Source organism: Pseudopipra pipra, chromosome 7 (assembly GCF_036250125.1).
Source record: "Pseudopipra pipra isolate bDixPip1 chromosome 7, bDixPip1.hap1, whole genome shotgun sequence".
Classification (NCBI taxonomy): domain Eukaryota; kingdom Metazoa; phylum Chordata; class Aves; order Passeriformes; family Pipridae; genus Pseudopipra; species Pseudopipra pipra.
The window spans coordinates 5805997-5832396 of NC_087555.1; the positions used below are offsets into that span (position 1 = coordinate 5805997).

At 40.5% G+C, this 26400-nt stretch overlaps 1 protein-coding gene across 5 annotated transcripts in view; it reads right to left on the reverse strand.

The window, feature by feature from the left end:
• ERBB4 (erb-b2 receptor tyrosine kinase 4) overlaps window positions 1–26400 on the reverse strand; it is a 605204-nt gene that overhangs the window by 94401 nt on the left and 484403 nt on the right. For all 5 annotated transcript variants that reach the window (XM_064661948.1, XM_064661949.1, XM_064661950.1 and 2 more), the window contains exons 18-20: window positions 24233–24355; window positions 22683–22781; window positions 4011–4196 (exon numbers count right to left, since the gene is read on the reverse strand). In XM_064661948.1, coding sequence (XP_064518018.1) covers window positions 4011–4196; window positions 22683–22781; window positions 24233–24355 — 408 coding nt within the window. The remainder of the gene's footprint in view (window positions 1–4010; window positions 4197–22682; window positions 22782–24232; window positions 24356–26400) is intronic.

The window sequence follows — 26400 nt, forward strand, 5'->3', positions numbered from 1 at the left end:
TTGAAGCTACAAGTGTTGTATGTAACAGTGCAGAAGCAAAACTGCATTTCTAGATGCCCTTGAAAGAGACAGAGAGCACTCGGCACAGCACAAAGGTCCACAATAGTAATTCCATAGAATTTAGGCTTATTTTCCACTAGAGTAACAGAGAGCAGACACAGGCTCAAATAGAGGTGCCTTAGTTAACCTCATCCAGTGGCAGAGTGCAAGCAGCTCTTCCTGACTGAAACCTCACGGTTTCTCCCCTTCTTGAACACATTTCCATAAGAATTTCCTCACTCCCACACCTGTGGGTGGGTGTGTTTGGGCAGCCCTTGCTGAGAGAAATTGTATCAAACACATTGAAATATCAATGCACGCAGCACCTTTTTCTGTTCATTTGTTAGTCTTTGTGATTTACATGCATCTGACATACAGTGGCTGAGAAGAATGTAAATTCAGCTACTGAGAATTCACTTCTAGGGTTGTGCCATCCTTACAGCATTTGATTCTCAATCTGTTTCTCGAGCAGCCAACACTAAGGATGTTCATTAAGTGTTATTCCTTCCACCCTTCCACACCCTAAGGTCACCAAGGTTGTCACTCTTGCTCCCACTCTACAAAGTATCTTGCTATGTGAGCACAGTTTACTCCTTTACTGGACATCAAACTCCACATAAAATTGCTGTGCTGATCTCAGAGCTACAAGGTTAAACTTTCAGTTCCTAAGCAAGACAGTTCACATCGAAGTGAGATACAAGGAGGTGCCTTGTGTGTCTACAAAGCAGAAGGGAAGAACCTCCTCAGACACAGCTGCTGTTTGACAACCATGTTTTATGCAGAATGATTGGGTGCTACTCTGTTTTTACATCTTTCATCTGCAAAATAAGAAACTAAAGCTTCTGGAAGAAGAACACAATTACCCTACAATGATGTAACATGACAATAAATTCAAGACAATCTGTATAAGCAAAAAGAGAAAAAGCACCCAAGCTTTTTTCAATTGGCAGTAGATAATACTTAACAACTGCCCTGTCGGCAACCTTCAGAAGTGATCTCTAGAGCCATATAGTGGTTGGCAACCAGGAATAGCATCCAACTAGTTTCTGCATCCAGTTGCACAGAATTAGAGACATATGGAAATGAACAGCCTGGCAGAACAAGTGAACTCTGAAGCAGTGACTTCAATAAATAAATTCCTGTACACTGGCAGATGGAGAAAAGCACAGTTAGGGAGAAACTGTATTGCAGCAGCAACTTGATTTTAATCAATTTGTAAAAATCAGCCTTAACTTCAGATTTGAAGCATTTCCTTCAGTCCTCTTCTTGTTTGGGAAAATTCTCACCACTAAAGCAGGGATGGTGAAGGTAGAAAGATGTATGCAACAAAAGACACCAGAAGCTGCTTCAGGGAGCAGAGAATAGGACTGGGGAGTCACTCAATCATTTTTGCCTCTTATTACATTGCTAATCATGTTTTTGGTATCTTTCAGAAGGACACAACCAATCATTTCCAAAAGGCTAGGAAAGCAAGACGTGGAAAGACATTCTCAAGCCATATGGTAGAGTCTGAAACGTGAGCACTGTGGAACACACAGATCTCTCCAGCAGTGAATGGGAACTTGTGCTTGATGCAACAGCCACCTTCTGCACTAATTCTTCTGGAGACCAGTCTATTTCTAGGCAAACTGAATCTTTCCTGTTTACAGGCTGCAGACTGATTCCTAGTCATTGTTAAATGTGACAGATCAATGGAAAACAAGTATTACTTTTATTCCACCTTTTGTGATAAGGGGTCTCCCCGTCTGGGGATCTCAAATATTATTCTTCCTACCAGCTGTGAAGCATTTTCTTGTGTATGTCTTCTAACCCCCACCGACATTATAGTCTATCAGATAGCAAGGGAACAGGTATTCATTCTAGTATCCCACTAGAAAGCACAGTGAAATGCAGAAAATTCTGTGCAGAATTTGCATTACTCTTACACATTATATGGTATGCACAGACTCTTATGTCCCTCTCTTTACTCTCTTCACTTAATTGTTATATAGGTGGCTGTGTATTTTTATGCATGGATGAAACCTGACAGCAACGATTTTCAATGCACAAGGACTACAACAACAAGAAGAAAATAAGACTGTAAGGTATATTTTTATGCTTTGGAGTCTACTTCCACAACAGGATTGCACCATACTGGCATGGCATGGAAGCACTACCTGTGGTGAGCTTCTTAACCAGAACAAGCCATCCCCTATTAAACACAGAGGGGAAAATACTCCAGACAAACTGGGATAGCCCAGAGCTAATGAATCAGCTGTATGGACCAAGTACTGCACTTCTTCAGGAAAACAGTTCCTTGCTGCTGTCCTCTTTATGGGGAGCCAGGTGGATGAGATTCATGCTGCAAACTGAGGCCAAGACAAAATTAACCCCAGGATTATTGTGATGCAGAAGATGATGAATTAAATTTCACTAAACAACTAAACTTCACTACACTCCATCAATAATAGGCCACCTTTTATTGCAAAGAAAGCCCCTTTCTCTTCCTGATACTTCATCAGTTAATATTACATGTATGATCTCACTTCTTTGCACGGCTTGGTTACCCAAACACCTCAGTACTCAAATATCTGTAATACTTAATCTCCTTCTCCCATATCGCAGGGTGATCAAGAAAACCATCAGACAATGATTTTCCAAGAAGTGTACCTAAATCCAATTCCTGCATTAAGCTGAAACCATTTACAATAGAAATCACCTTAGAACCTGTTTCACTTTGATAAGAATCACCATGGGAAAGCCATGACCTGCCTTCCACAGATCCTCCCATACCTCTGTCAGCTCTATTATGGATTAGGCTATCTGCTTCACTAAATCAGCTGCCCACATAAGGTCCACAGCAAAGCAAGTACAGCCACTAACCCAAGGAGTCAAGGGCCATACACATGCACAAAATGAAAATAAAGGTGGATTACCTTTGCATGGATGCCACTGTGTAAATGTTTTGTAATACATAATAACAGCCACTATCGAAAGAGTGGAGAACAGATGGGAGGGAGGTTGTGTTGAGAAGAAGGACTCAAACAGGAATATGTATTTTCTCTCCCACCTCCTTTGGTCTGGTAACAACTCTAAATAAACTTTCACAAATCTTCAGGTACAGACAATCCGCACCAGTGTGTTCCACTACTCCAGGCAACTCTGACTGCTTTACCACCACAGCACAAGGCATTAACATGCCTACAAAATGCTGCAACATCACATTGTGAGGTTTGGATTCCCCCCACCTCTTTTACAGACCAACTCCTCTACCCAGCATTATGGTTGCTTCATCTACTGGCACCTTCAGGAAGGTTTGATCGGATTCTGGATGATCTAGCCTGCATCTGGATGATAAAGGCTTCGCTCTTGCTCCTAAAAAGCCCCAGGAAGGCAGAGAACATTACACCATGGCAAGAAAAGTGGGGTCCAGCCCTTGAGACTTCCCATTATGCAGAGATGAGCAGTATTACCCTCCAGCCTCAGCTGTTGTGATAGTTTTAAACACAGTAGAACCACAGTGGTTCCCCAAGGAGTGGCATGAAGTGAATATTCATCTTCCTGGCAGTGTGGGGGCAGACAACTGACGGTGTATCAGAATTTAACTGGTAATGCAGATTCAGAAAGGTTGAAAAATACCATAAGGTTAAATCCGTATGTATGAATAGTGAACAACAGAAGAGGCTGAAAAATCACCCTGTGTTCAGCCCCAGATGTCACACGGGGGGCTTCTTCCCTCACTGCCCCAAAAGATGCCCTCCCATTAACACTAAGTTGGAAAAACAGTCAAGAAAAACACTTTGGTTTATGTACTGACAAGTAATCTAATACTGTAAGCAGCCAAAATAGTGTGTTTCAAGAACTACCCAGCCTTCTTGAAAACAGAAGCAGCCCTGAAAAAAACCCCAACACTAACAAAAATAGAAGTCTTGTTTAAAAGTTAGTTATGAAATGACAAAAAAAAAAAAAAGAGAACAGCTTGAACTACATACCTTAGCTATTTGGACACACCAGTTCAGCAGGAGCTGGGAACCAATATTATCCTTATGTTCATGAACATAATCCAACAGGCAGCCATGAGGCATCAGCTGAGTGACCAGCTGAATGGTCGGGCTCAAGCAGACGCCGAGGAGTCTCACCAGGTGTGGGTGGTCCATACTGGCCATGATAAGAGCTTCCTGTAACAATAAAAGTGACCCAGTTACTCCAGTAACTTAAAGACTCTATGCATAAGATATTTCCTATTGCGCCTCTAAAGGGGATCAGTGTCCTCTAAGCACCATGAATTCCTGTGCTGTCTACCCAGTGCTAGGTATAGCTGGGGAACATCCAGTCTGATGTACTGTATACTTGATGTAGTGAGTCCCAAACAACAGAATCAGACTATTTGCACAGATCCAGTTATGGCTCAGATCTAAAATTCTGCACTTCCCTACATTCCCTGTCCCATTACAGCCACAGAAACAAAGATGTAAGTGTGATACACTAAACTTTGCTTTAAGGTCTCTTTGGGCTCATTTTACTTCCCATAATTTTGCTTCCTAAATACTTGTGGTCAATGCATGGAGCATCAGCTTCATATTAGGCAAGCAAACTATTGCCTCTCGTGTATAGCAAGATGGCCAGTCATGCCTTACTTCACAAGGTATTCGAGGAAAGTGTGCCAAAACATCCTACTGGAACAGAGAATTTATGCTCAGTGTTTGTAGACTTAAGCATGTAACATTTATATGTTGATTGATGCTTTCCCAAAGTTCAACCTGAAAAGGTCTAAGAATCAGGAGGTTTAGTGTGAGTTTTTCAAATGTGCCTGATGCTCTTAAGTCCCACTGAAAGTCAGCAGATTCATTAAGCCATTAGGATATGACCATGTTACCATCTCATTGACTGCTGCACAGCAATAGCCTAAACCAGAGCTTGTGACAATGCAGTAGTAGCCCAACACTCCTCCCTGTATCCTGATCCACAAGTAAATCACTACAGGAAACAGCAGCTTTCTAAACCTGAGCCTCTAAGATCAGCCCCTGATTCCTCCAAAGTCCTCTTTCAACACATCTGGGATGAGTCATTTTGGTTTTTTCCATATTTCAGTTTTTCACAGAGTAAATAGGAAATAATATTCCTTTCTTTCTTCTAGACTTTGTCTTTTCCAGGCCGAAGTTTTCAGCTACCAAGCTGGGTTGTCCAGAAACAAGGATTTAATCTTGGCTATGCTATTCAACCCTAAAGCTCATGCTACTGACAAGTAGCAGAGAAGCTCTGTATAAAAAACCTCCATAACTGTTCTTAGAGCTAATGCTGCCATCACAAGCAACTGGCATTTAAATGCAGCAGGGACAAAGCTCTTCTCTTTCATTCACTAAGCTGACTCCTCCATTTCAAGACCGCTTCATCATGGCAATGGAACAATGAAAAGGGAGATGAAATTGTGGCTTTGTAAAGCTATTTTGGTTCTCTGGATTTTGTTGCCTTTTTTTTCCCCCAAAAAACCCGTATATGACATCTTTCTGACAACTTACAGAATAACAGTTGAAATAGTACCAAAGAGAGAAAGAAAGAAAAAAGGATGAGAAAAAGCTGAAGCTGTCATCTCAGGAACATAGGAACATAGCATACCCCCAACTCATAAAAGTTGGATGGTTTTTTTCCCTTCCCTATATTAAGGGGAAAAAAAAAAAAAAACAACCAAAAAAACCCCAGTTCTGGCAAGTAGGCTGAGTTTGTATTAAAGGAAATTGCTCATCATAGTACAAAGACTATTTGAAACCAAATTGCAGAGTATTTGCATAATAGTTCTCTCTCTTTCTGTCCCTTTCTTTTTTTGGTAAAACAAAAAGATGAACAAGACACTAATTGTAGGGTTTTTTCCCTCCCAATAAGAAAAGAGCAGATGGTCCCCATTGGGGGGAGCGACTCCTTTCTTTTTCTTCCTAAATGTATGTGAAGAATAAATAAATGAATAAATGGGGGCTATTTGATGGAATGACGGAGGAGCAGATTTGAGGAAGATTCCGACACAAGAAATTAGAAAAGGGATCTGAATTTAAGTAGGTTTGCTCACATTCAGATTATTGTAGTTCCTACTCACTCAACTCTTAAGTATGGAGTCTCCTTGAAACAATTTTAGCCTTTTTTCTGCTGTGACTAGAAAATGTTCCCGAAGGCCACCAAAATAAATACCTGCCAACAGGTGCAGTATCCAGTTTCAGAGCACAAAATTCCTCTGTCTCATTTTTTTCTTTTCACCCCATTCATTTTTCTCCTGCAGATGCATAAGGAGATCGTACTTGTTGCCTACTCCCTCTCTGACTAAAGGTAAGAGTTTCCCCAGAACGGAGACCTGGAATACTTTTCTTTATAATGAGGACTGATTAGAACAGAGGCAAGATATTCTGTTTGCCTACCAAGGAACCAGATAAGACTTTGAAGCATGTGCTCCCTTACTCTCCAGCAACTCACCATTTCCAAGTCTGTCTGAGTCCAAAGGAAAGACACTTCTGCACAATAATAAAAGCAAACAGTGCCATTTGTCTTGTTCTGATGTTACGGGAAAGCACGTACTTTTGGGGAACAGTTCCAGAAAAAAAAATGTTGTTAATAAAATATTATGGACTGCTCCATAATGAATTGAGACACACAACAGAGAGCAAGGAAACCTTCATTATAGATCTAAGCCACTAACAGATACCAATTTAGCATGAATTTTGGCTTTACATAGTTTTTCTCATTAGTAAAACTACTGGTGTTTTTCTGGAACTTGCATCTACAGGAGAACTAAACTCAGGGCTATGTCTATCCAGCACAGCACAAACACAAAGTAAAAGAGATTGCAATTGTTCTGCTAGAGCCTAATTAGACAAAACAGACAAACAACAACAGAAACATTACGACTTAGCAGCATTTTAAAAATCTGTTCAGCAAATAAGGAATATGAATTCCCATTTCAAAATCTGTTTGGACACTAACGACCCTGCAGCTACAGTTTCTGTGGCACTTGGGTACTCTGCTGAGTGTTTTCTACATATTTTCTAAAACATTTAATCAGGTAAGACACCTAAACTCACAAACTCGGCTGGGTGGCACTGACATCTTTCAAAACCAACCTCTGCAGTTTTCTGAATCTTTTGGTAGCCGTGTGCCTGCAGATCTTGTATCTACACTCAATTGGCACAATTACATGAATGAGTTTGAAATTGTGCCTATTCTAATTTAATGGAGAGGAAACTGAGGTAGAGAAAAGCACAACCTACTATCCACAGTCACATGGGAAGTCTGAAGCAGAAGTGGGAACAGTGCCCCAGATCATTTTAGCTTTTCTTTCCTGAAAAAATTCCTTTGACAGTTGAAATATAAAAGGGATGGAGGGGAGAGAAATGATTAAGATATAGTACTTCATCTTTCCCCTAGGAGTCAGAGTCTTTGTAACACTGGCATCTGAGAAATGGCAGGAGCAGTGACAGTTTTGAAAGGCTCCTGTTGGACATCAGGCACCCTTCTTCGTCTGTCTGCAAGAGTAAGAAGTTTATCACAGGAGTAACTCTCCAGCCAGAGCAAATCCCCTTCTGGAGTTTCTGTATGCTGTTGCTGCTCAGGTATTACTTGCTGCAGCACAGCTGTAAGCCAGCCAGCTCAGACACAGGGAGCAGCTCTGGAGCTCAGCCTGCCTTTACCTCCAAGATGCAGGTCTGTGGTGAGCCCTGACCAGCTGAGGCTCAGGTACTTCAAGGTCTCAAACAAGTTACTTAAAAACAAGGCTTTCCTTCTTCGCAGCAGTGCTTGCAGTGTCAGTGTATCTGAGAGGAAGGCTGGCAAAGAAAGACTTAATTGCAGGCAGCTTGGCAGGACCACTGTTTGTGTCCCCCCAGCCTCACCATAGGTGAGCTGAGTTGAGCCTTCCATGTTCAAGTCAGCATTACACTTCTCAGACATGCTCTTTTGAATAAAGAAATCACATCATGTTGATCATTTCTCTCTTCAGCCCCTTTTCAATGTGGTTGTATTATTGCTCCATTAAGCTCAAGTCCTGTGATTTATATACACAAGCCTACATTAAACAACTAAATTAAACCATGACATAAATGTTATTTTAATGGTTCACATAGATCTGCCTCCCATGTGCACAAGAGCACAACCCAAAGAAGGGGGAGTTTCTAGGTGCCAGTGACCAGACCTATGACTCTGCTTTCTGTCAGCAGAGTTATGTCAACAGGGCTCTGAGGAGGTGCAATTGCAATTGGAAAATCCCACGCAAAACTGTTTCCTGATCTATTGCTTCTCTTGAGCCACATGAAGATATCCATCTGACAGAGAATTCAGTTAGCACAGACAAAGTCTGAAAAATCTCTGATTTCCTAACCTTCTGCTTCTAAATGTTCTTGCCATAAAATGCCCTCAAATAAAGCAAAACAAAGAAAGCCAGAAAAGAACAACCCAGCTGTTTTTCCTAATCAGTGTCGAGTAAATAAATGTACTTAAAAGCTGACTTCATACTGTGCTGTGCATTTTTCTGAAAGCACAGCTGTGCTGTGGTAACAGGAGAGAGATTACATTGAACACACTGCTTTTCACATTAATTTTACATTTCTTTTAATGGCTGGGACAAACACCTGTCTCGAACGCATGTCTGACCTGCTGCAGGGCACATCCAATTACAGTCCAACATATATTTCAATGCCTTTTGTTTGTCTGCTAGGTCTTACAATTTTTTTCAGGTTATAGCTGACATAGCCTATGCAGTCTGCACAACTACTTAAGCTACGAGATAGCACAAATATACACTTAACAATACACATGCCCACACTGATTGTATGACAATAACACCCATTGCTACACTTCCCCTGTATTCCCTATTTCTTGGCCTTAGAGCACTACTATACTTCAACACTTGGGCTGCAAATTTCACCACTTGGGCAGATACTCTCTGGAAAGCTGCTCTGGAAATGTCTCAGCCACTTCTGAAAATGAAATGAGAGTTGCAGCTACAGGGACCAGCAAAGGATATCGGAGTCCCACAGTAGCAAACAGAGGCAGGACAGTAACAGAAGAAACTGCCATAGTTGGTTTTCCAGGAACTCTTTTATAGTCATCAGGAATGAGCACATTAATATGGCACTTCCAGGCAAAAGTCTTATTTGGGACTTGGCAACAGCTTCTATAACCAATTTTACTGCTGTGTAATATGTAATACAGTGAATACACTCGAATGCTGCAGAGTCAGCCCTGAGGTTACTGCTGCAGGACTGAGCTTGTGCAAGTATGGCAGCACATCCCACGTCCTGAGAAAACAGGTTTCTATGACTGCGCCCTTGTGGGAGATGGTGACAACATTCAGGTTGTGTACAACGTTCTCTCAGCTTCTCTCTGGAGAAGCAGGACCCAGGAGCAAATGAACAAAGGTATTTAAAAAAATAATCTTTCTATACATTCACATCCATACTCCAAGCATAAAGCAAGATGAATGTTTACAGTAGGTACAGGTTCATCAACAGTTGTTGCACTGAAGTGTAGCAGTGCACATCCAGGTCCAAATTCTACATTAACGCTCACCAATTGCTTTTTCTGTGGGGAAACACTGAGTGTGGCTGGCACAGCAGGAAATAACCAGAGGTCTAAATCAAGGCCCTGTCACTAAAGAAGTCTAATGAGCTGTTAGCCAGAGTTTTGCACTAACCACCATCTCTGTGAAACTCCCTTCATGCTTGTTTTGCTTTAGGAAGCCATGTTAAAGAAGCTGTATGTGACCAAACAGAGTGTGTTTCCTCAGAGCCAGGACAAACTCCTATGATTAAAGAGTCTACAGATTTAGAATGGGTGCTTTTGGACTTCATATCTTTTGGATGTAAGAGATTTGAACTTTTTAGTGTTTGGTTTTCAATAAGGAGCTTAAGCAGAGGTCTGTTGGGTAGGAAGTGTAGTAAGTGTAGTCACTGCATACTTAGACTGGAGTACAAGTGTTTTGCATCATTAAATGGTGAGATTAACTTATTCTTCAGAAAGTTCTGGAAATTGGTCTGTCAGGTTTGTCATTACACCAAGAACTCTCTAGGATAAAAACTAAAACTGAAAAACAAAATAAAATTCCACATCAGGGACCACACCCTGTAGTCCATCGCGTACAAATGTGATGGAAACAGCATAAGGCAAGTGCCACTCACTTGGCTCCTATCAAACTAGTTCCATCGGGAGAAGGTGGCTCTGGATCAGTGTCCCAAACTGCATTCAGGCTGCAGCCTGGTGATGAGCAAGGCATGGTACAACACCGGAGTAGTGTGCTCTCCACTGTCCAAGAGCAGGGTTGGTCCCTGGCTGGCCTCTCACTGCTGAGTGGGTACGTGGCCTTTTCTGGAGGTGGTGTCTCTAAATGTGCTGCATTTCTCAGAGCAGGCAAACCCTCCGAGACTCCTCTGCCTGTCACAGCACTTGCACACAGCAGAGAGTACATAGTCTGATTGACTTTGCTGCAGAGACAGAGCCTGCATTGTTGACACTGAATTCCAACGCAAGCGACTGCCCCATGTGATTCAAATGCATCAGAGAGATGCCCCACTTTCCTCCTAACACTTGAAACTAGCACAATTCAGGGATTTGAAAGCTCTTCCTCTTGAAGGTGATGCTTACAGACTGCTGGGTCAAATCTGCCCACCTTTGGGAAGCCGAAGGTCCTACTCATGCAGGAATAGACACCTTCATGTGCTCACAGAAGCAAGTCTGGGTCACTATATATTTTGAAGCAACATAAAATAAATTAGAAAAAAAAGAAAAAAGAAAAAAAGCACTCCAGTGATCCCTGTCTTGCAAACACTGAGGGCATGGACCTCCATGTTGACTCCAGCAGGACTCAGGTGCTTAGAGTTAAGTACATATTTAAATGCTTGAAAATATAGGAGATACATTTTGTAGGACCCACACACTATACACTTCTTACTTCTCCCTGTTTTGTACCAATTAAGTCTCCCAATTCATCAGAGCCTGAGTTAGCAGAGGAGGAATCTCGAGCCTAAAGGAACAGACCTCTAGCGCACAACAAACTAAGTGAAGATCTTCCGTCAAACATTTGGCCAGGGGACAGCTCCCACCAGCCTTTCTGTGAACCTTGCCCAAAAACATTGATTATGGTGATGAGAAAGCCCATTTTCAGTTCACTTTTATTCATAAATAGCCAAGAGTTCAGGATCTCAGCAACTAGAAGTGTTCCCACTGAAAGTTATCACAAGAAGTAACAGTGGGTTTCAGGCTGGAGATTCCCCCTTGCAGATCAGGTGTTAGTGGTTCAAGAGCACACAACACCTCTTAGTAAAAATATTGTATCATTCTGACAAATGTTTTACTTACAGTTTGTGACACACATCACTATTTCAGAGCAGTCTGTCAAAAGTGATTTATTTCTTACTATTTTGATGCAACTAGCAAAAATGCTTGAAGTTTTAACTGTACAGTCTAACAAACCCATCATTTCAGCAGTATTCGAATGCGAGGGTAAACAGATCTTGTCCCTGACCAGCTTATACACATTTTTAGCCTCAGCTGCAGATTCCTTTCAGAAGGAGGGAGTTATTGCTTGGATTTTTGACTTAAGTGAGTGATGGCGAGGTCTTAAGAATGGGTGATAGAAAAAAAAATCTATCAAGTTCTCACTCCTTTCTGAAGAGTCTTCGGGCATTGCTCTGATATTTTCTGTTACTGCTGAAAAGCTTCACTTTATAATCACACACTCAAAGCTCCTTCCTTCTTCAGGATCAGTTTAAAGGGATAGCATCGGATTAAAACCTAATTTCATCAAGTGTGTAATCAACATTAAGAATTGTTTTAATCAAAGATACATTTTGCCTGTAATGCAGGTATTTCACCTCTCACTACTGAGAATTCAAATCAGACTTATCCCCACCTTTCCCTCATCTGCATTCAGCTGCACAAGGGCATCACACTCAGGACTCAAGTACTGCAAAGGGATGATATTTAAACAAGGAAAGTTTCATTGGACTATTTGGTTCACAGTTAGATTTTTTTTTCCGACCAAGCTGTCAAAGTCCTCAAAAGCTGCCTCACATTCCCTGTGTCACAGTGCTTCCACATCACTCTGCCTGAGGTTTTCTCCTCAGCTTCTACAGCTCTTCCTCCCACATTTTCTTCCCTACTTTCATGCACACAGTGTTTAATATTCCAATTTGGATTTGACAACAGTCCTATCTAATAAACATAGTCTGACTCTTAAAACAATTGAAAACAGAAATTCACCAGAGTTCATTCAGCAAATGACAAAAACAGGTGCTTCAATCACCATTATATTTCAAAAAAACATCTTCTAGCTGAGGAACTCACTGGAATATGTCTCTCACTGAAAAGCTTCAGCAGAAACTCTTCCTTTTAGTTTCAGCAAGTGAATAAATATATTTCACCAAGAAATATTTGTTCAATATTTTGCCAAGAAAACAATTCATCACTGAAACTAATTTTCTCTCCTCATTGCAAACACCATTTTCCCCAAACATTTTAATTACTAAAATAACTTCTCAGAGGACTTGTGTCTTTAGCAGGTGACTCTGGGCACTGACCTAAGCCAACCAGAATTCATTTTAAAAAACCCAAAAAAACTATTGGCTTGGGTTCAGAAAACAAAGAGCAAAATTCTGCTTTTATGCACACAGATCATCCCACTGAACTCCATCAAAGGGCACTGCACAGACAGCAAAAGCACCTCAACACCGAGGAATGTTTCCCAGTAGATTCAGCCTGGGGGCTGCTCTATGCACTGACATTAGTCAGTAAATGGAAGCCCAGAGAATTACCCCTATCTAGACCCTGTTCCATGTTCATCTACTTAACTGAGGTCTTACATTTCCATCAGATAAACTGTTCTTTGACTGCACCTCAGCTGTTGCCTACCTTTGCATTGACTCTGCTCCATATCACAGATTCTCTCCCTATGCAAGCCCATCAATGAAAGTCTTCAAAGCTTTTATTGACCAAATGCAACAGAGCTGCAATTCGCCAACATAGCTCAAAAGTCTCTTCTTAAACATTTCTGTATTATTTGTCATGTAAAGCATGAAGATAAAACCAGGTCCTGGTCTATCAGAAACGTACATAATTCTATTTCGTACAATGCATATTTGTCTCTGTAATTAAAAGCCTAATATTCTATACGAAGCAGAAACCTTCAAGACACACTTGTAATCACCTTGCAAGTAACTAAGAACTATTCTCTCTCTCCTACTGCTAATACACAATTTACCTTATATATCCAGTGTCATCCAGTTTCTTTAAAATAAGTGACCTGGGGGACAGCACTGCTGACAAGAGATGTTTGAAAAGAATATTTTAAACACATTCTCAGTGGATAAGTAGACAAAACAGCTGAAAAAAACTGTCTGAAAGAAACACCTCATATAGTATTTGCTTGTTTAAGTAAACATTCCGAGGTAATTTAAAACCAGAGCATAATTACAAATTAATTAAAAAAATAAAGTAATTTGCTTAGAGGTTAGATGTGTGTTGCAATCCAGAGTCCCATCTATAAATTGTTATAGTAATAATCATTTCTCTGGCCTTTATCTGCTGTGTCTATCTGGATTGAATGCCTTTCAGGGCGGGGACAAGCTCATTGTATTTTCAACAGGTCCAAGAGATGCTGCATATTACAATAAAAAGTAACACGAAAGTTAATATGGCAAACGTTGCTCTGCAAAACCTTTTTAATTTTGGAACTACAGTTTTAGTATTGAAGGACCAGGCATTTCAAACCAGCAATTGCTGCTCTGTGGACTGCCAGCCCCAGCATGACCTCGGCTCTATCCCTTTATTCCAGTTACTGCAGTGGTATCTAAAAGGTATTGACAGAATATGACAAAGATTATCAGCAAGCCAGTCAGGTACTAGATTTCCATCTTATTTTTCTCTTACAATTATGGGACAAGCAGCAATAGGGACAGCTGACTATCACTTGTAAATAATATGTAGAATATTAATATAAACAGATGATAATTATTTTTATAAATCTGTGACAGTTGCTGATGTATCAGAGGTGTCTGGATCGATGCTGAGACATGGAAACAATTTTTGAAGGGTTATCTGCAACAAAGCACTAAGGGAGAAGTATTCCAAACTACAGTATTCTGAAGGTAAATATATTTCAACAGTGATACTTCAAATTCAGCTCCTGTAAGCCTGAGCTCCAGTACCCTTACATTCCTATTAAAAACGGTCACAGCATGAGTCTTGGATTTTTTTCCTCACTACAACACAATAACCCTTGTTCTCCCTTAACTTTAAGTTGACTTGGCACTTTGGCAGCATAAAACCAAGTATGACAAATACAATGCATTGATCCTCCAGGGCCCTTTGCCCTTGCTTACTTTCTGCATTGTTGCTGATCTGTGAATTGCAGCACATGCTGGAGCTCACCCAGCCCCATCAGCCTGCCTTCATGACAAATCTGATATGGAATAGCCTGCCCATCTGGCACTGAGCTAAATCACAGACAAGTGTGCTTCAAAAATGATTAGCCAGCATATTCATGCAGTTTTACAGCCAGCTCCTCTGACAAATATCAAGACATTTCTTCTTCAGTCTTTCCCTCAAACCTCATTAGACTCACCTTTAATCTCAAACTACTGATGGTTTGTTTGGGATGTATTACAGTTAAGCCTGTGGAAACAGTACCTCTCTTTTATTAACAGAGGTCCCATAAAAATCTGCGTTTTTTTATCTGCGTGGCAACATTTTGGCATACACGTTGCCCTTTGGGAACTTAAACATTAACATGTGCCTATTTTATATTGCTAATGTGAGCTGGAGGCACAAAGAAAGAATGCAAAGCAACAGGATCTTTCTTAAATACAGGTTTTTAGTTTCTTCTAGTGGTAAATCAGCACTAATCACCTGGTTGTCAGCACCAAATGCTTCTTTAAAACTGGATATTTGTGTCAGCTTCCTCTCACAACAGATCAAGCATTGTTCAAGAATCTCATTTTCCATTTTACCAAGTTTTGTCAGTTTTATTTCTGCACTTTGCATCTGAATGTCAGAAAGACTGTATGAAGCATTCCAGTATTCCTGCTGATGTTTAAGGAAGGTTGTTTCTCACGTCTGTAATAAGTCTTTCAGCTACAAACTTCCACTCCAGCAAGATCTGTGCTTACAGAGGTATATCTTCCCCTCTGCCTTAAATCACACCATTCACTTGTGCAGATGAAAAGACCCACACCTGCAGGCAGTATCCTCCTGGGACATGAGTCCCCAGAATTCATGGCCTTACAGCATCAAACAGAAATTTTTATTGAAGTGTGTAAGACTACTCTCCTAAAAGCCCAAATTCAGATACAAGTACATAAGTCCTGGGAAAATATGAAGCTGGAGGAGAGCATCCTGGCCCAGGTCCAGATTTAACCCATAGTAAAGGGTGGCAACACACAGCACAATGCCAAGAACAAGCCCTCACAGTACTGTATGTAACAGAAAGCTCATCTTGGAAATACAAATCCCACAAGCGTCTGATTAATTAAACTATTGTGTACCACTTATGATACTCACAGCACCACTTCTCTCCCTCTTATTTTTTTTTTAATATTCTCATCTGTTGCCTGTTTGGTTTGTAGTTTTTGAAAAAAGTTCTCTTCTACTGTGTCCCGACAAAACAGTGGCAAATATGGGACCCTGACCTTCGTAAAACGAACATATACAGCCAAGCAAATAACTGACTTCATGTTTCAGTAACCAAGCCCAAAAGTGCACTTCAAAGCAACAAGTACCAACCCTGGGTACCTGGGGTACCTTATACCTTTAAACAGAAAGTGTAATACAGGACATCAGTTCAAAACGTTTTCTTCATACACACACGCACACACACACACTTTACAGCCAAAACTAATTCTTGAATTTGATTAGAATTTTAAATAGTTTCAATGAATCCACAGCTGTATTTCTCAGTGAATAAGGTAACACTCCCACCAGATCTTCTCCCCACTCACAGATTTATCCAACCTCATGCCGGGGTTCCAAGTCATAAAACAATACAAACTTGAAATAAGGAGTTCTGCAATTGCCATAACAAAAAGCATCTGAATATACTTCCTACCTCATTTAGGAAAAACTCATACTGTCAGTCATTCACTAAAGCATGGGATTCTTCCTTAAACCTGTGGCAGACTTCTTGGAAGGATTACTCCAGAGGTGAGGTCCTGGCCCTGCTGAATTCGCTGGCAAATTCACAGCTCTCAGAGGTTTCACTAGAGCTCAGATTTCCCCCATCACCAGTAGCAAGCCAACTCACTTTCGCTCACTGTATTTTCCAGTTAGAGTGTTATGCCAGCAGAATTGTTTCCAAACAGCCTGGCTTGTTTGTCTATGCTTGTACTTATCCTTTCTGTGTCTATATTTTCTCCATACAGCCACTTGCCCTTGCACATGGAAAATTAACATCCCCCCTGCACATACACACACATTTTACCCTCACATTCTATGCAAGGAAAAATTACTGAAATAAAAGGTTACAGGAGAAAATTATTATTTAAGATGGAAATAACAGAAATGTAGCCTTGAAACAGTTAATCTTCAGATGACTAAAAGCAGTTAACCTTCAGCAGTGATCAGATTTCCAGCTTCTGTAGAGGCTGATCACTCTTGGGGCCTGTGCATGGTATGCAGCGTTCTCAAGGACAGCTTGATTTCTGGCATCTCTGGACAAGTCGGAAATTGTAATTGCAATCACAGTGAGCTTCCACGCCTGGAACTGACAGGCAAACAGCTCCCCCTCCTAAGTGGCTCTACTTATACTTACAGTGTGTGCGAGTGGGAGTGGGGAGGCTGCACAAAAGGGAGTCTACAATCAGAGGAGTTAGGTCACCCCTTGCCCCCACCCTCAGCAACTTGACGTGATGGAGTGAAAACCTGTTTTGATTGCAGCTGGAGCGCAGTGCCAGGCAGTTCTGACACAGACCCCTAACGCCAGTTGGAAAGGAGGATGTTTACATAATTGACAGCAGAAGAAGATAAGGAAAAAGGTCTCATTGCTGCCATAAAGGATTTCATTTGTTCCTACAGTTGCCCTTTAAACTGAGGTTCAAGATGAAGTTGGTGGTATTTCCCAAGTAGCCAGGCAGTCAGTGGAATGACTGTGAGGTGCCTGGATCCAGCTACTGTTAGTACTAACATCTTTTCAGACTTTCAGAAGCATCTACATGGTCTGACCTGAGTCAAACACCTGGATAGGCAGTAGCATGAGATGTGTACAAGGAATTAAAAATAATCAAGGGACAGACAAAAATATTTCTCCAGTCACTTATATAGTCACGTAAGGCAGCATCTTACAAGGAGACTGAGTGCAAATGCATCTGTGTCAGCTGAGAAACTACCCCACAGAGTGTGTCTGTAGCCTCAAGGGCTCTGTGAATGCCACTGTGGGCCAAGGAAAGAACCCAAAGTCTAATGCCAGTGGTGGAAACCAAGAAAAGGTAAGTCTTCTCTCACCTTCCCCACCTGACTAGCTAGCTGTACCTCCAGTGTACTTCCCACAATGGCATCTAGACGTACCCGAAGAAACAAAGCAAGCATCTAGACCTATCCATATCTCTGTGGGTTTTCAGCTGAACAGGAGATAAAACTCTCTTTTGCTAGGTGGTTATATGATTTTTTTTTTTCTTGAAACCTCTGAACTGAAGATAAGTTTGATACTGATATCCTCAAGTCAAGGACTTGTCTTTATTATAAGACAATTTAGAAAAAGCTGTTTCTTTCTGCAGCACATCTGACTGCTTTATTAATTTAGTTAATTAGGCCAGATGTAAAGAAAAGATGTGGGTATCAGCCCCTTATATGCAGCTTTAATTTGTTTACTGCATGCCTGGTGGAGGTCATTGTCACATATTTGCACTTTGTGTGACAAATTCTCTCCTGCATACCGAACACTACTCCTACAGACAGCAGGGAACTGCAGTGAGTCCAGGCCAAGGCAAGAAGCCCCTAGATCTTAATTATAAAACCATAGAAGAAATAACTGCCTCTGAAGCTCTCTTACCAGGAAACAAATGAGAATGGGAGATTTATTTCCAACCATAAATCCCAAACCCTTCAGTTTAATTTTTCCCAAGTTAACTTTCTCACCTAGCTAAGCAGCGCTGCCTTCTATTATTAGCTACTGGCCCAATATCAGCTGACCACCATCAGTCAAACTGTCTTCATCTCAATGAGCTCAGGGACTCCCAAGGAACTCTATGTATGCTGACTTGTGCTTGCAGCCTCTAATTATTTCCTAACAGATAATGGAGCATTTAAGTTCAGAGAGGATAGATTAAACTTGTAAGTGGATCAAAACCCTGGACAGAATCAGAGCTCACAGGATTACTTGCTGGAAACATCGGTCTTAGAGGGCTAGAGAGGGAAGACTGACATCAGCTGTCTGTTTCCTCAAGACAAGTTTATTTTTTCAGCCTCAAAGGCTGTTTGATATGCTCTCCAACTGCAGTATGACTTTAGAATCTATTACATTACCAGTCAGGCATCTGGCTTGATGTTAAACCATCTGATGAGGCCAATGGCTACTTGACTTATCACTTATCATAACAGTCAAATAAATTGAGGCTGAGGAAGGGAAATTGTTTTCACAATGCACCCTGAAATCTGGTTGGTGGGAGGGATGACGGTGGGTTTTTTTAAGTTATGTGTTGTTATTAAATAAGCAAAGAATCTATGAAGTAGTGCTGCACCTCACCAAAGAAGAATTCTTTCACGGATGAAGGTGAAAGAACTGTTTTAAACACTGCAACGGACAGACTCATTTCACAAACTCTTTCCCTGGGTCCTGGTTTCCTGCAGTTTTAGGACTCATGAGGTGGAAGATGGTGCCCTGCATAGATCGGAGATTCTGTATTGATAGAACTCCTGGTTTTTTGTTTATTGTAATAGCAACTGCCAACTCTCTGCCATCATCATGTGACCTCTCAGTGGCAGCTATACAATTTTCTTATTCTAACCTCTTTCTTTACTCCTTCTTTATTTTCTTAATCTTTTTTCTTCCTTTACTCTTTTCTTAGTCTCTTGTGGGTAACTTAAAACTGATGGGTTGTATTTTACTTAAGTTGTGGTTGTCATGTGCTGGGTGCTTTAGTGAAATGCTTCTCCTTGGCTGTGGTGTTACTTCTGTGAACCTTTTGCCAAAATGCTTATTTTCTTACTAAATTAAAAGAAGTCTCTTGTGAAAAGTCTGTGGCTTCTTCTCTTTATGCGAATTCAAGGTATTAAAGAACTACAAGGCTTTGCAAAATATTCCGTGGTGAATTACTTTGGAGTCTTAGACATAAGTAAAACACCTGGGCAGCTCGTGGCTTTGACCCAGGGCTTTAAAATAACTCCCTAGTCCACTGTCAAGTAGCCTCTTAGCTGCATATTTGCCTTTTTGTCTCAGTACAAGCATGTCTTCCCTGCCTAAAACTCAGGCCCTTCTTAAATTCTGTTACCAGCCTTGGGGTGAGGAGCAGGATGTAGTTCCCTCCTGATACCCCTGTGTCTGCTGGTGACTCCCTCCCAGGCACACTTGCAGGCAGACCAGTAGCAAGAGCTCTGCACTCTGGATTCAAATTTCAGCCCCCTTCTGGGGACAAGAGGTGTGACCAGCCAAGTAGGGAGGAGAAACTATAACCCTCCAGTTTAAGCACATAACCATTTCAACACCCGAGGGGAAAGTATTTTAGATTCCGAAATTATTCCAGAGATAATACATACTCAGAAACACGTGGAAAAAACGTAAACCTACATTTTACAAAACTGTAACAACATCCTCAGCGTGGTGAAAACAAATGCATAAAAGCCCACGCGTACATTCTGGTTCTGCCCTGGAGAAGGCAGTCTGGGTTACTTTGCAGACTCCAGGTTGCATTGTTGTAACAGACATGGACTGCTGCAGTGATAAAAACTATGTAATAACGCATGGAGCAGAGCAAAAGAAAAGAGCTGACTGGGAATGTGTGGAGAAAGACTGGAAAAAAGACTTTGCTGCAACTCCCCAAAGAAAAATTCCAAATAAGAGATGTGTTTTTTGATGATGGTCAATTCATCATCCCCTGATGGGAACGGGTGGGAGGCATTTGGCCCTAGTAGGTCTAATATCACACATTATATCATTATAGTCATTACTGATCCATTAGCGGGTGTTCAGGGTGCTCAAATGACAGCCCAGTAGCCAAATTGTTGTTCTTTACTCTTTCAGCATAACATTTAGCAGAATTTCAGGAGCTCACAGAGCACTTCTAGACTTGCATTCTGCCAACGTTGGAAGTTTTAACCAGAGCTATGGACAGTGCCACTAGCATCTATACCAGCTATTTCTGTAGACACTCAAGTGTCCCAAGTGCTCCCTCTGTACACAAATCAACGTTTACCAAAGGTTTTCCATTTTCCAGAGCCTCTCTAAAAGGAATGGTAACTTTTACTTGCAAGCACAAGGACATTCACAATCCAGGGAAGAAATAATTGCTGACAGAAGCACACCTGTACTTGACAAGGACAAAAAAATGAAAGTCAAGGGTGTGACTCATATAATGACACCTCCTTCCCACTAATCTCCTCTTCCCATTCCCTACCAACATGTCAGACCCTTATTTGAGAAAGACCTAACCCCACTATGTTCATAACAGCATTTAGCCACCCATGTACCTTTAAAACATATTCATAATACTCTTCTTACTGAAGTACAACTGATGTATTTTTTTCCATACATACACTTAAATGTTCCTCATAAAGTAAGATCAGTAAACTGTATTCTGTTTTATCAGGATAGCTGTACTGACCAAAGTCTTGGAGTGTGAATGACTCAAACACATTTTTCTACTCGTACTCTTCAGTGAAAGATATTTAAGTTATCTCCTTGTAATGGCTTATAATTTTTAAACATTTAACGTATCTTTTCTGGGACAGGGAGGACTGGTCACATTAAAACCATAAACAGCATCTAAGTCATTCTTTTTCAGAATGTAGCTTGTTTCAGGAAATAAATGACTGGGTTAGGAGGCAAGGAAGGCAGGATTGGATGAACAATTATTCAAAAGAATGAAATGAAATCATCTTCTTCACCCATGCAGTACAGCAAAGGATTACAGACCACTGTACATATATCAAAACCAGCATTGATACAAAACCTTATTATTTCTTCTTATTGTCACTTGCATCAGCTAATTCTGAAGTCCAATTCTCTTTTATTATGATTAAAAACAAATTAAAGGTTATTTTTAACCTCAGGAACTAAAAACAACTTTAACTTTTCTCTCACCTTGTTACCACTGGGTCAGAGGGTCATGAGAAACTTCTAATTTAGAGACAGACCTTTCCTAATGTAACTGTACCTTACAAATCTCTAGAGCTGCCAAAAACCCTTCATCATTTCTGAGCCATTTATCAGGTGTTAGGACACTGGAGGGAACTGTGGTCTGCTGAACTAAGTCCGCTGAACAAGCTAAAGTATGAAACCTCAGACAAGCAAATCTGCCTTTTAACCTTACGTTTTCTTTGTAGAGCACTTCAAGGTAAATCAGCATCAGAGCAGCAGATATTACTATTACTTTATCAGATCAGACTCAGCTGGTGCAAGTTGCTCAGTTCCACTGACTTTCATATAGTAATAACATTCTCTTACCTTTAGGCTGGAACCTACATCACTGACTGCTGATACTAATTATCCCTTCAGTGCAATTTATTGCTTTTAAACAGGGCTGAAACAGCCTTTTTTTATTATTGTGCATAATGATGACTGAATGTAATCAACAAAAACGTGCAGTGCTCTGTAAAAAGCACAGGAAATCCCTTCCTCTATATAGCCTTCCTTCAACTGCCTATAAACTCACACATGAAACAGCTGAATCCATAACTGTACATTCTCCTTGCGGATTACAGTCTCTTTAATGCTAACCCAATTAGGTCTATACACTGATCAGATCTGCAAGACTTAAAAGTCCTATGTAATTTTCAAGTTCACAAGAGGGATTTACAAAAAAGCACAACTTTCTGTGACTTGTCAAAAAATTGTCACAGAATAGGATACAGACATTCATGGTGTCAATGAGGCTTGATCTTGACACAGAGCTGAAAACTGAGTACACAGGCACTGTGATCACAGAACATTCACGGAAATTATGATCTTGACCTCTTATTAATGGTATTGCAGCTTATTAAAGCAAAAGGGCTTTTAAATCCAGAATATTTTAGGTTTTTACCCCTCCTCCTTGTTATGCTTTGTTGCTGCTCACAGCCCTCAGACTCTTGGTGTTTAGTTCTCAGAACAGTGAAACAGAAGAGAGCTGAGATAAATTTATGTTCCCTTGAGTTCTGTGCCAGTAGATACTTGCATTCACGGCAAGATGCTCCCCTGCAACTCCTTCTCTCTTGTCTCTAGCTTTTCTGTTACAGGAACATACAATATGTGGCACATGAGATGGAGGAGTTTCAGCTTTACACCAATCAGAAAACCATTTATAAGAAGACTCCAAATATCTGAGGGGGTCCATGACATTTGGAATCAAAAACCCAGCCCTTACAGGTCCTGTGTAAAAGCCTCCTTCTGGTATTTAAACATAAGGAAAGAAAACTGTCAGGAATTCCTCTTTCTAATCTCCATGGACTACAGAATGACACCACCCACCAACCCTGGCCAAACTTCAAGACACTGATCACGTCTTACTTACATCCATAAACTCCACATTGGCTTTCGGACCAGTGGTCTCATTAAGGATCTTAATGGCTACAGGAATCTTGACAGTCTCTCCCTCAGGAACCCAGATACCCTAGAAAAAGAAGAAAAGGTGAGAGAAGACTAATGAGACAACAATCAGAAACTTCATTTAGGAGTTACAGTTCTTTTTGATGCATTCTTTTGATGCATTATGGAGATCAGTTATGAACCTCAGAACTGAGAATACACAAAGCTATAAAAATAATACAAATCCCAAAAAACTACTTTTTGCACCAAAAGTAAACCCTGATGTAAAATGAACCATGCTGTATCAGTGAAAGTCCTCATCAAGCCCCTTTGATTTTCCTTCCAAAAGAGGGTTTCTAAAGAGTAATGGCAGCATCGTCAGTGATGTACTTTTCCCACTGACTACTGATTCAGATAAAATTGAACAAAAATCTGGATTTTCTGTCTGGATTCTGATGCTCAACTCTGAAGCTATCTGGAAACTTTCAAAACTGATTATCACCAGGTCACAACATCATGCAGGACACCCTGAGAACTATATATTTAGAGTGAAACATTTAGGGACTATTTCTCTAATTAATTGATGCCAGAGAATTAAAAGTTCAGATAGCTAAAAAGGAAATTTTAAAATTAAAATTCACAAATTGTGTATGTCTTGGCTACTTTTCCATCCTTCTTGACTATTGCTGTGTTCTTGTCAGTCTCAAGGTACCCATCTCTATTATCATCTAAGTATATTCAAACTGATTATTCATAAATCTATTCCCATGAGCTTGTAGTTACAGTGACCTGGTCTGTGCTTCCTTCCTTTCCTTCCCAGTTTGAAGACAGATGAGTGTCTGTCCTCCTTCAGCTCTCTGACCTATCAGACTGATTTGGCAGGTGTGGGATGCTCCCAAAGGACTGGGTAAGTGGTTTGACTTGCCCAATAAACCTGACTTCATGCCTCTGAGATTTGGACACTGCTAACAGATCTTAAAAAATAAATAATCTCTAACAGAAGTACTTTTCCCTTGTGGGTTCCGCGCTCACATCCTGCTTAAAGGGTGCATTTACAAAACTCATCTTTTCTACTTAAATGGAAGAAGCAGGAAGTATTACAGTTTAGCTAATGATATCATTTTACAAAGTATTATTCCTATTACAAGACTGACGTGACACTTGTGAAACGAAAGACAAAGTTTAGCTTTCCAAAAGTGTACTGCAAAGCCACTATGTAAGAACAGAATGACAAACTCTGATACTGCACTTCAACAGCAAGACAGCCCTGCCTGTGTAGCCCTCCTGCACACAAGAATGATTGTGGCTGACATGCCTTTGCTCACCAAGAAATAATGTTTGTATGTCTGATTAAAACTTAAGCCAACACCTGAGCCTGGAGATGCACTCCTCCCACATAATTCCAATATCCTGTCTATCCCAGGTATGTAGGACTCATGAACCCACCCATGGGATGGGGTGCTTCACTGCAGTGCAGAACTTGAGTGTTCCAAAGTTAAATGAGGGAACTCTTTGCTGTATAGTTAAGACTCTTACCTTGTATACAGTTCCAAAGGCTCCAGAGCCAAGAACCTTGACTCTCTTCAGCTCGGTTTCCTTTAGGATTCGAAGCTGTGCTTGGTTGGGTGCTGTGCCACTTGGAGTCAAGGGTTCCACAAGCTATGAAGGAATATCCAACAATCTTAAATATTTGTAAATGTGAAAACCCATCAGAAGTTTATACTGAAAATGACCAATCCAAATAAATGCTGGAACAAGACAGTGGTGGGGATCTGTTGACCACTGACCTGCCAACTTGTGGAGGGGTTTCTCACCTTCAAAAGCAAATGAGCAATGCTACAAAACCAAGAGACCTGAAAAAGCAAGTCCTCAGCCAACATGTAATAATTTCCACCAGAAATTGCATGATGGAATTACGAACTGGAAATTGAATTGGTGTCACAATAACACACCCAAGGACTTTTGCTAATGGAGGTGGTAGAAATATTTTCTACATGACAGAAATATAGCATTTATTATCAATGCACCACATTCTATTTTTTCCCATTTTAGTGTCTTTTAAGTTGACCATATTTCTTTTTAATAGCCCTGACTTAATGGCTCATCACATTCTTATTCTGTTTTGGGCAAGGGACAGTTTTTTTGAACTTCTGTTTTACCACAGAGGAGGACAGCTTTAAGGAGAAAACACCTTATAGCAGACCGCTAATTTATAACAGCCACTAATTTACTGCAATTAAACAATTTGTTCAAGATGTCTCAAGAAACTTTGTAAATGAGCCACAATGGCACATTCAGTTAAAAATGCTCTCGGATCTCAGTGTTATACCATCTCTGCCAAAAAAACAATGCTTCTTTAAAAATAAATTAAAAATACATGAAAAGGACAATACTCCAAACAATGAAAAACAGCCTTTGCCTTTACAGGATGAGGAAAATAATTCATGGCTACTCCTACTCAAATTGTTTTGAAACCACTCAGTATTTCAAAGCTGCCTGTTGACAAGGCTAAATGCATCATGCTCTGCAGTTTGAGAACTACTTTTATGGCCTTAGAGCATAATGAACTACTTGATTAGTTGATCAGATTAATTAGTTTTGTTCAGGTAAAAACACCAGTATTCAGAAATTAATGGGGTAAGAAAGCACAACATAACCAAACAGCAACAAGTCAGGTTATCACAGAAATAATCTGCAAGCTGCACTTGATTTTAGAGTGATTTCTCTTCCCTCCTCCTTCCCATTTTAGATGTCCAGTACTTATACCATAAAAGAAAGGTTTACTGAAAAAGAAAATTAGGCAGTTTGGCAGCATACTTCTGTAGTTTCAGTTTGTGAAGGATGAAAAGAGCTTTTGTGCCACAGTCCACCAACACAGGTATGGCAGGGAGAAGTAGAGATGTGTTGTGGAGATCTAAAAAAGGCTCACAGAGTTTTATGGAGAATGATCTACATAAAGAATAGGTCTATTACAGCCTCTAGCTAGAGAGAGACACTTCAGCTGAAGCTATGTTGCTTCTGTGTTTATCTTGGGCTGCTCCTGACTTAATCTTCAGTTTCTTAGCCAAGACAACAGCTTCCCCACATGTTCAGTAGGAGGCTTGGTCCCTAAGGACTATTGTAAGCCACAGGTTTAATCTGACAAAACGGAGAATGATAGCTGGACTTCAAAGTCAGTGCTTCCCAAATGCAGTGAGAACTACCTGCTAAAATAATTTATGCTTAAGTAGGAGCTGATACAATGGCAAGATTTATATATCTAAAGGCATTGAATATTGTTAAGCTTTTTATAAGCTGAACAATATTTACCAAGCAATACAAATTCTAGCCAAGCATAAAGATACTTATGCAAACAGATTGGGGATGCATAAATCATTTACTCCCAGGCTCCCAGAGAAGAGTGGGAGCAGGACCCTTGGAAAAGAACTGCAAACAGCCTTGTTAATAAAGCCTTACTCAAGATTCACTAGCTAACAGTATTCCCAAACTTTATTATCTTCCAAAAGGGGACTCTAATTTAAAAATATTATAATTTGCAAAGTGTCTCAAGGTCTGAGACACCGAGAAGACTTGCAGCAATCACCTTTGCTGTAGCTGACAGATAACAATTTAACGTTATGTTTAAATATACTTCCTAGATTGCCCTTCCACTACTGATGTTTCAAAGAGCAGGATGAAGTGGGCACAGCACTCTGCTATAGCTC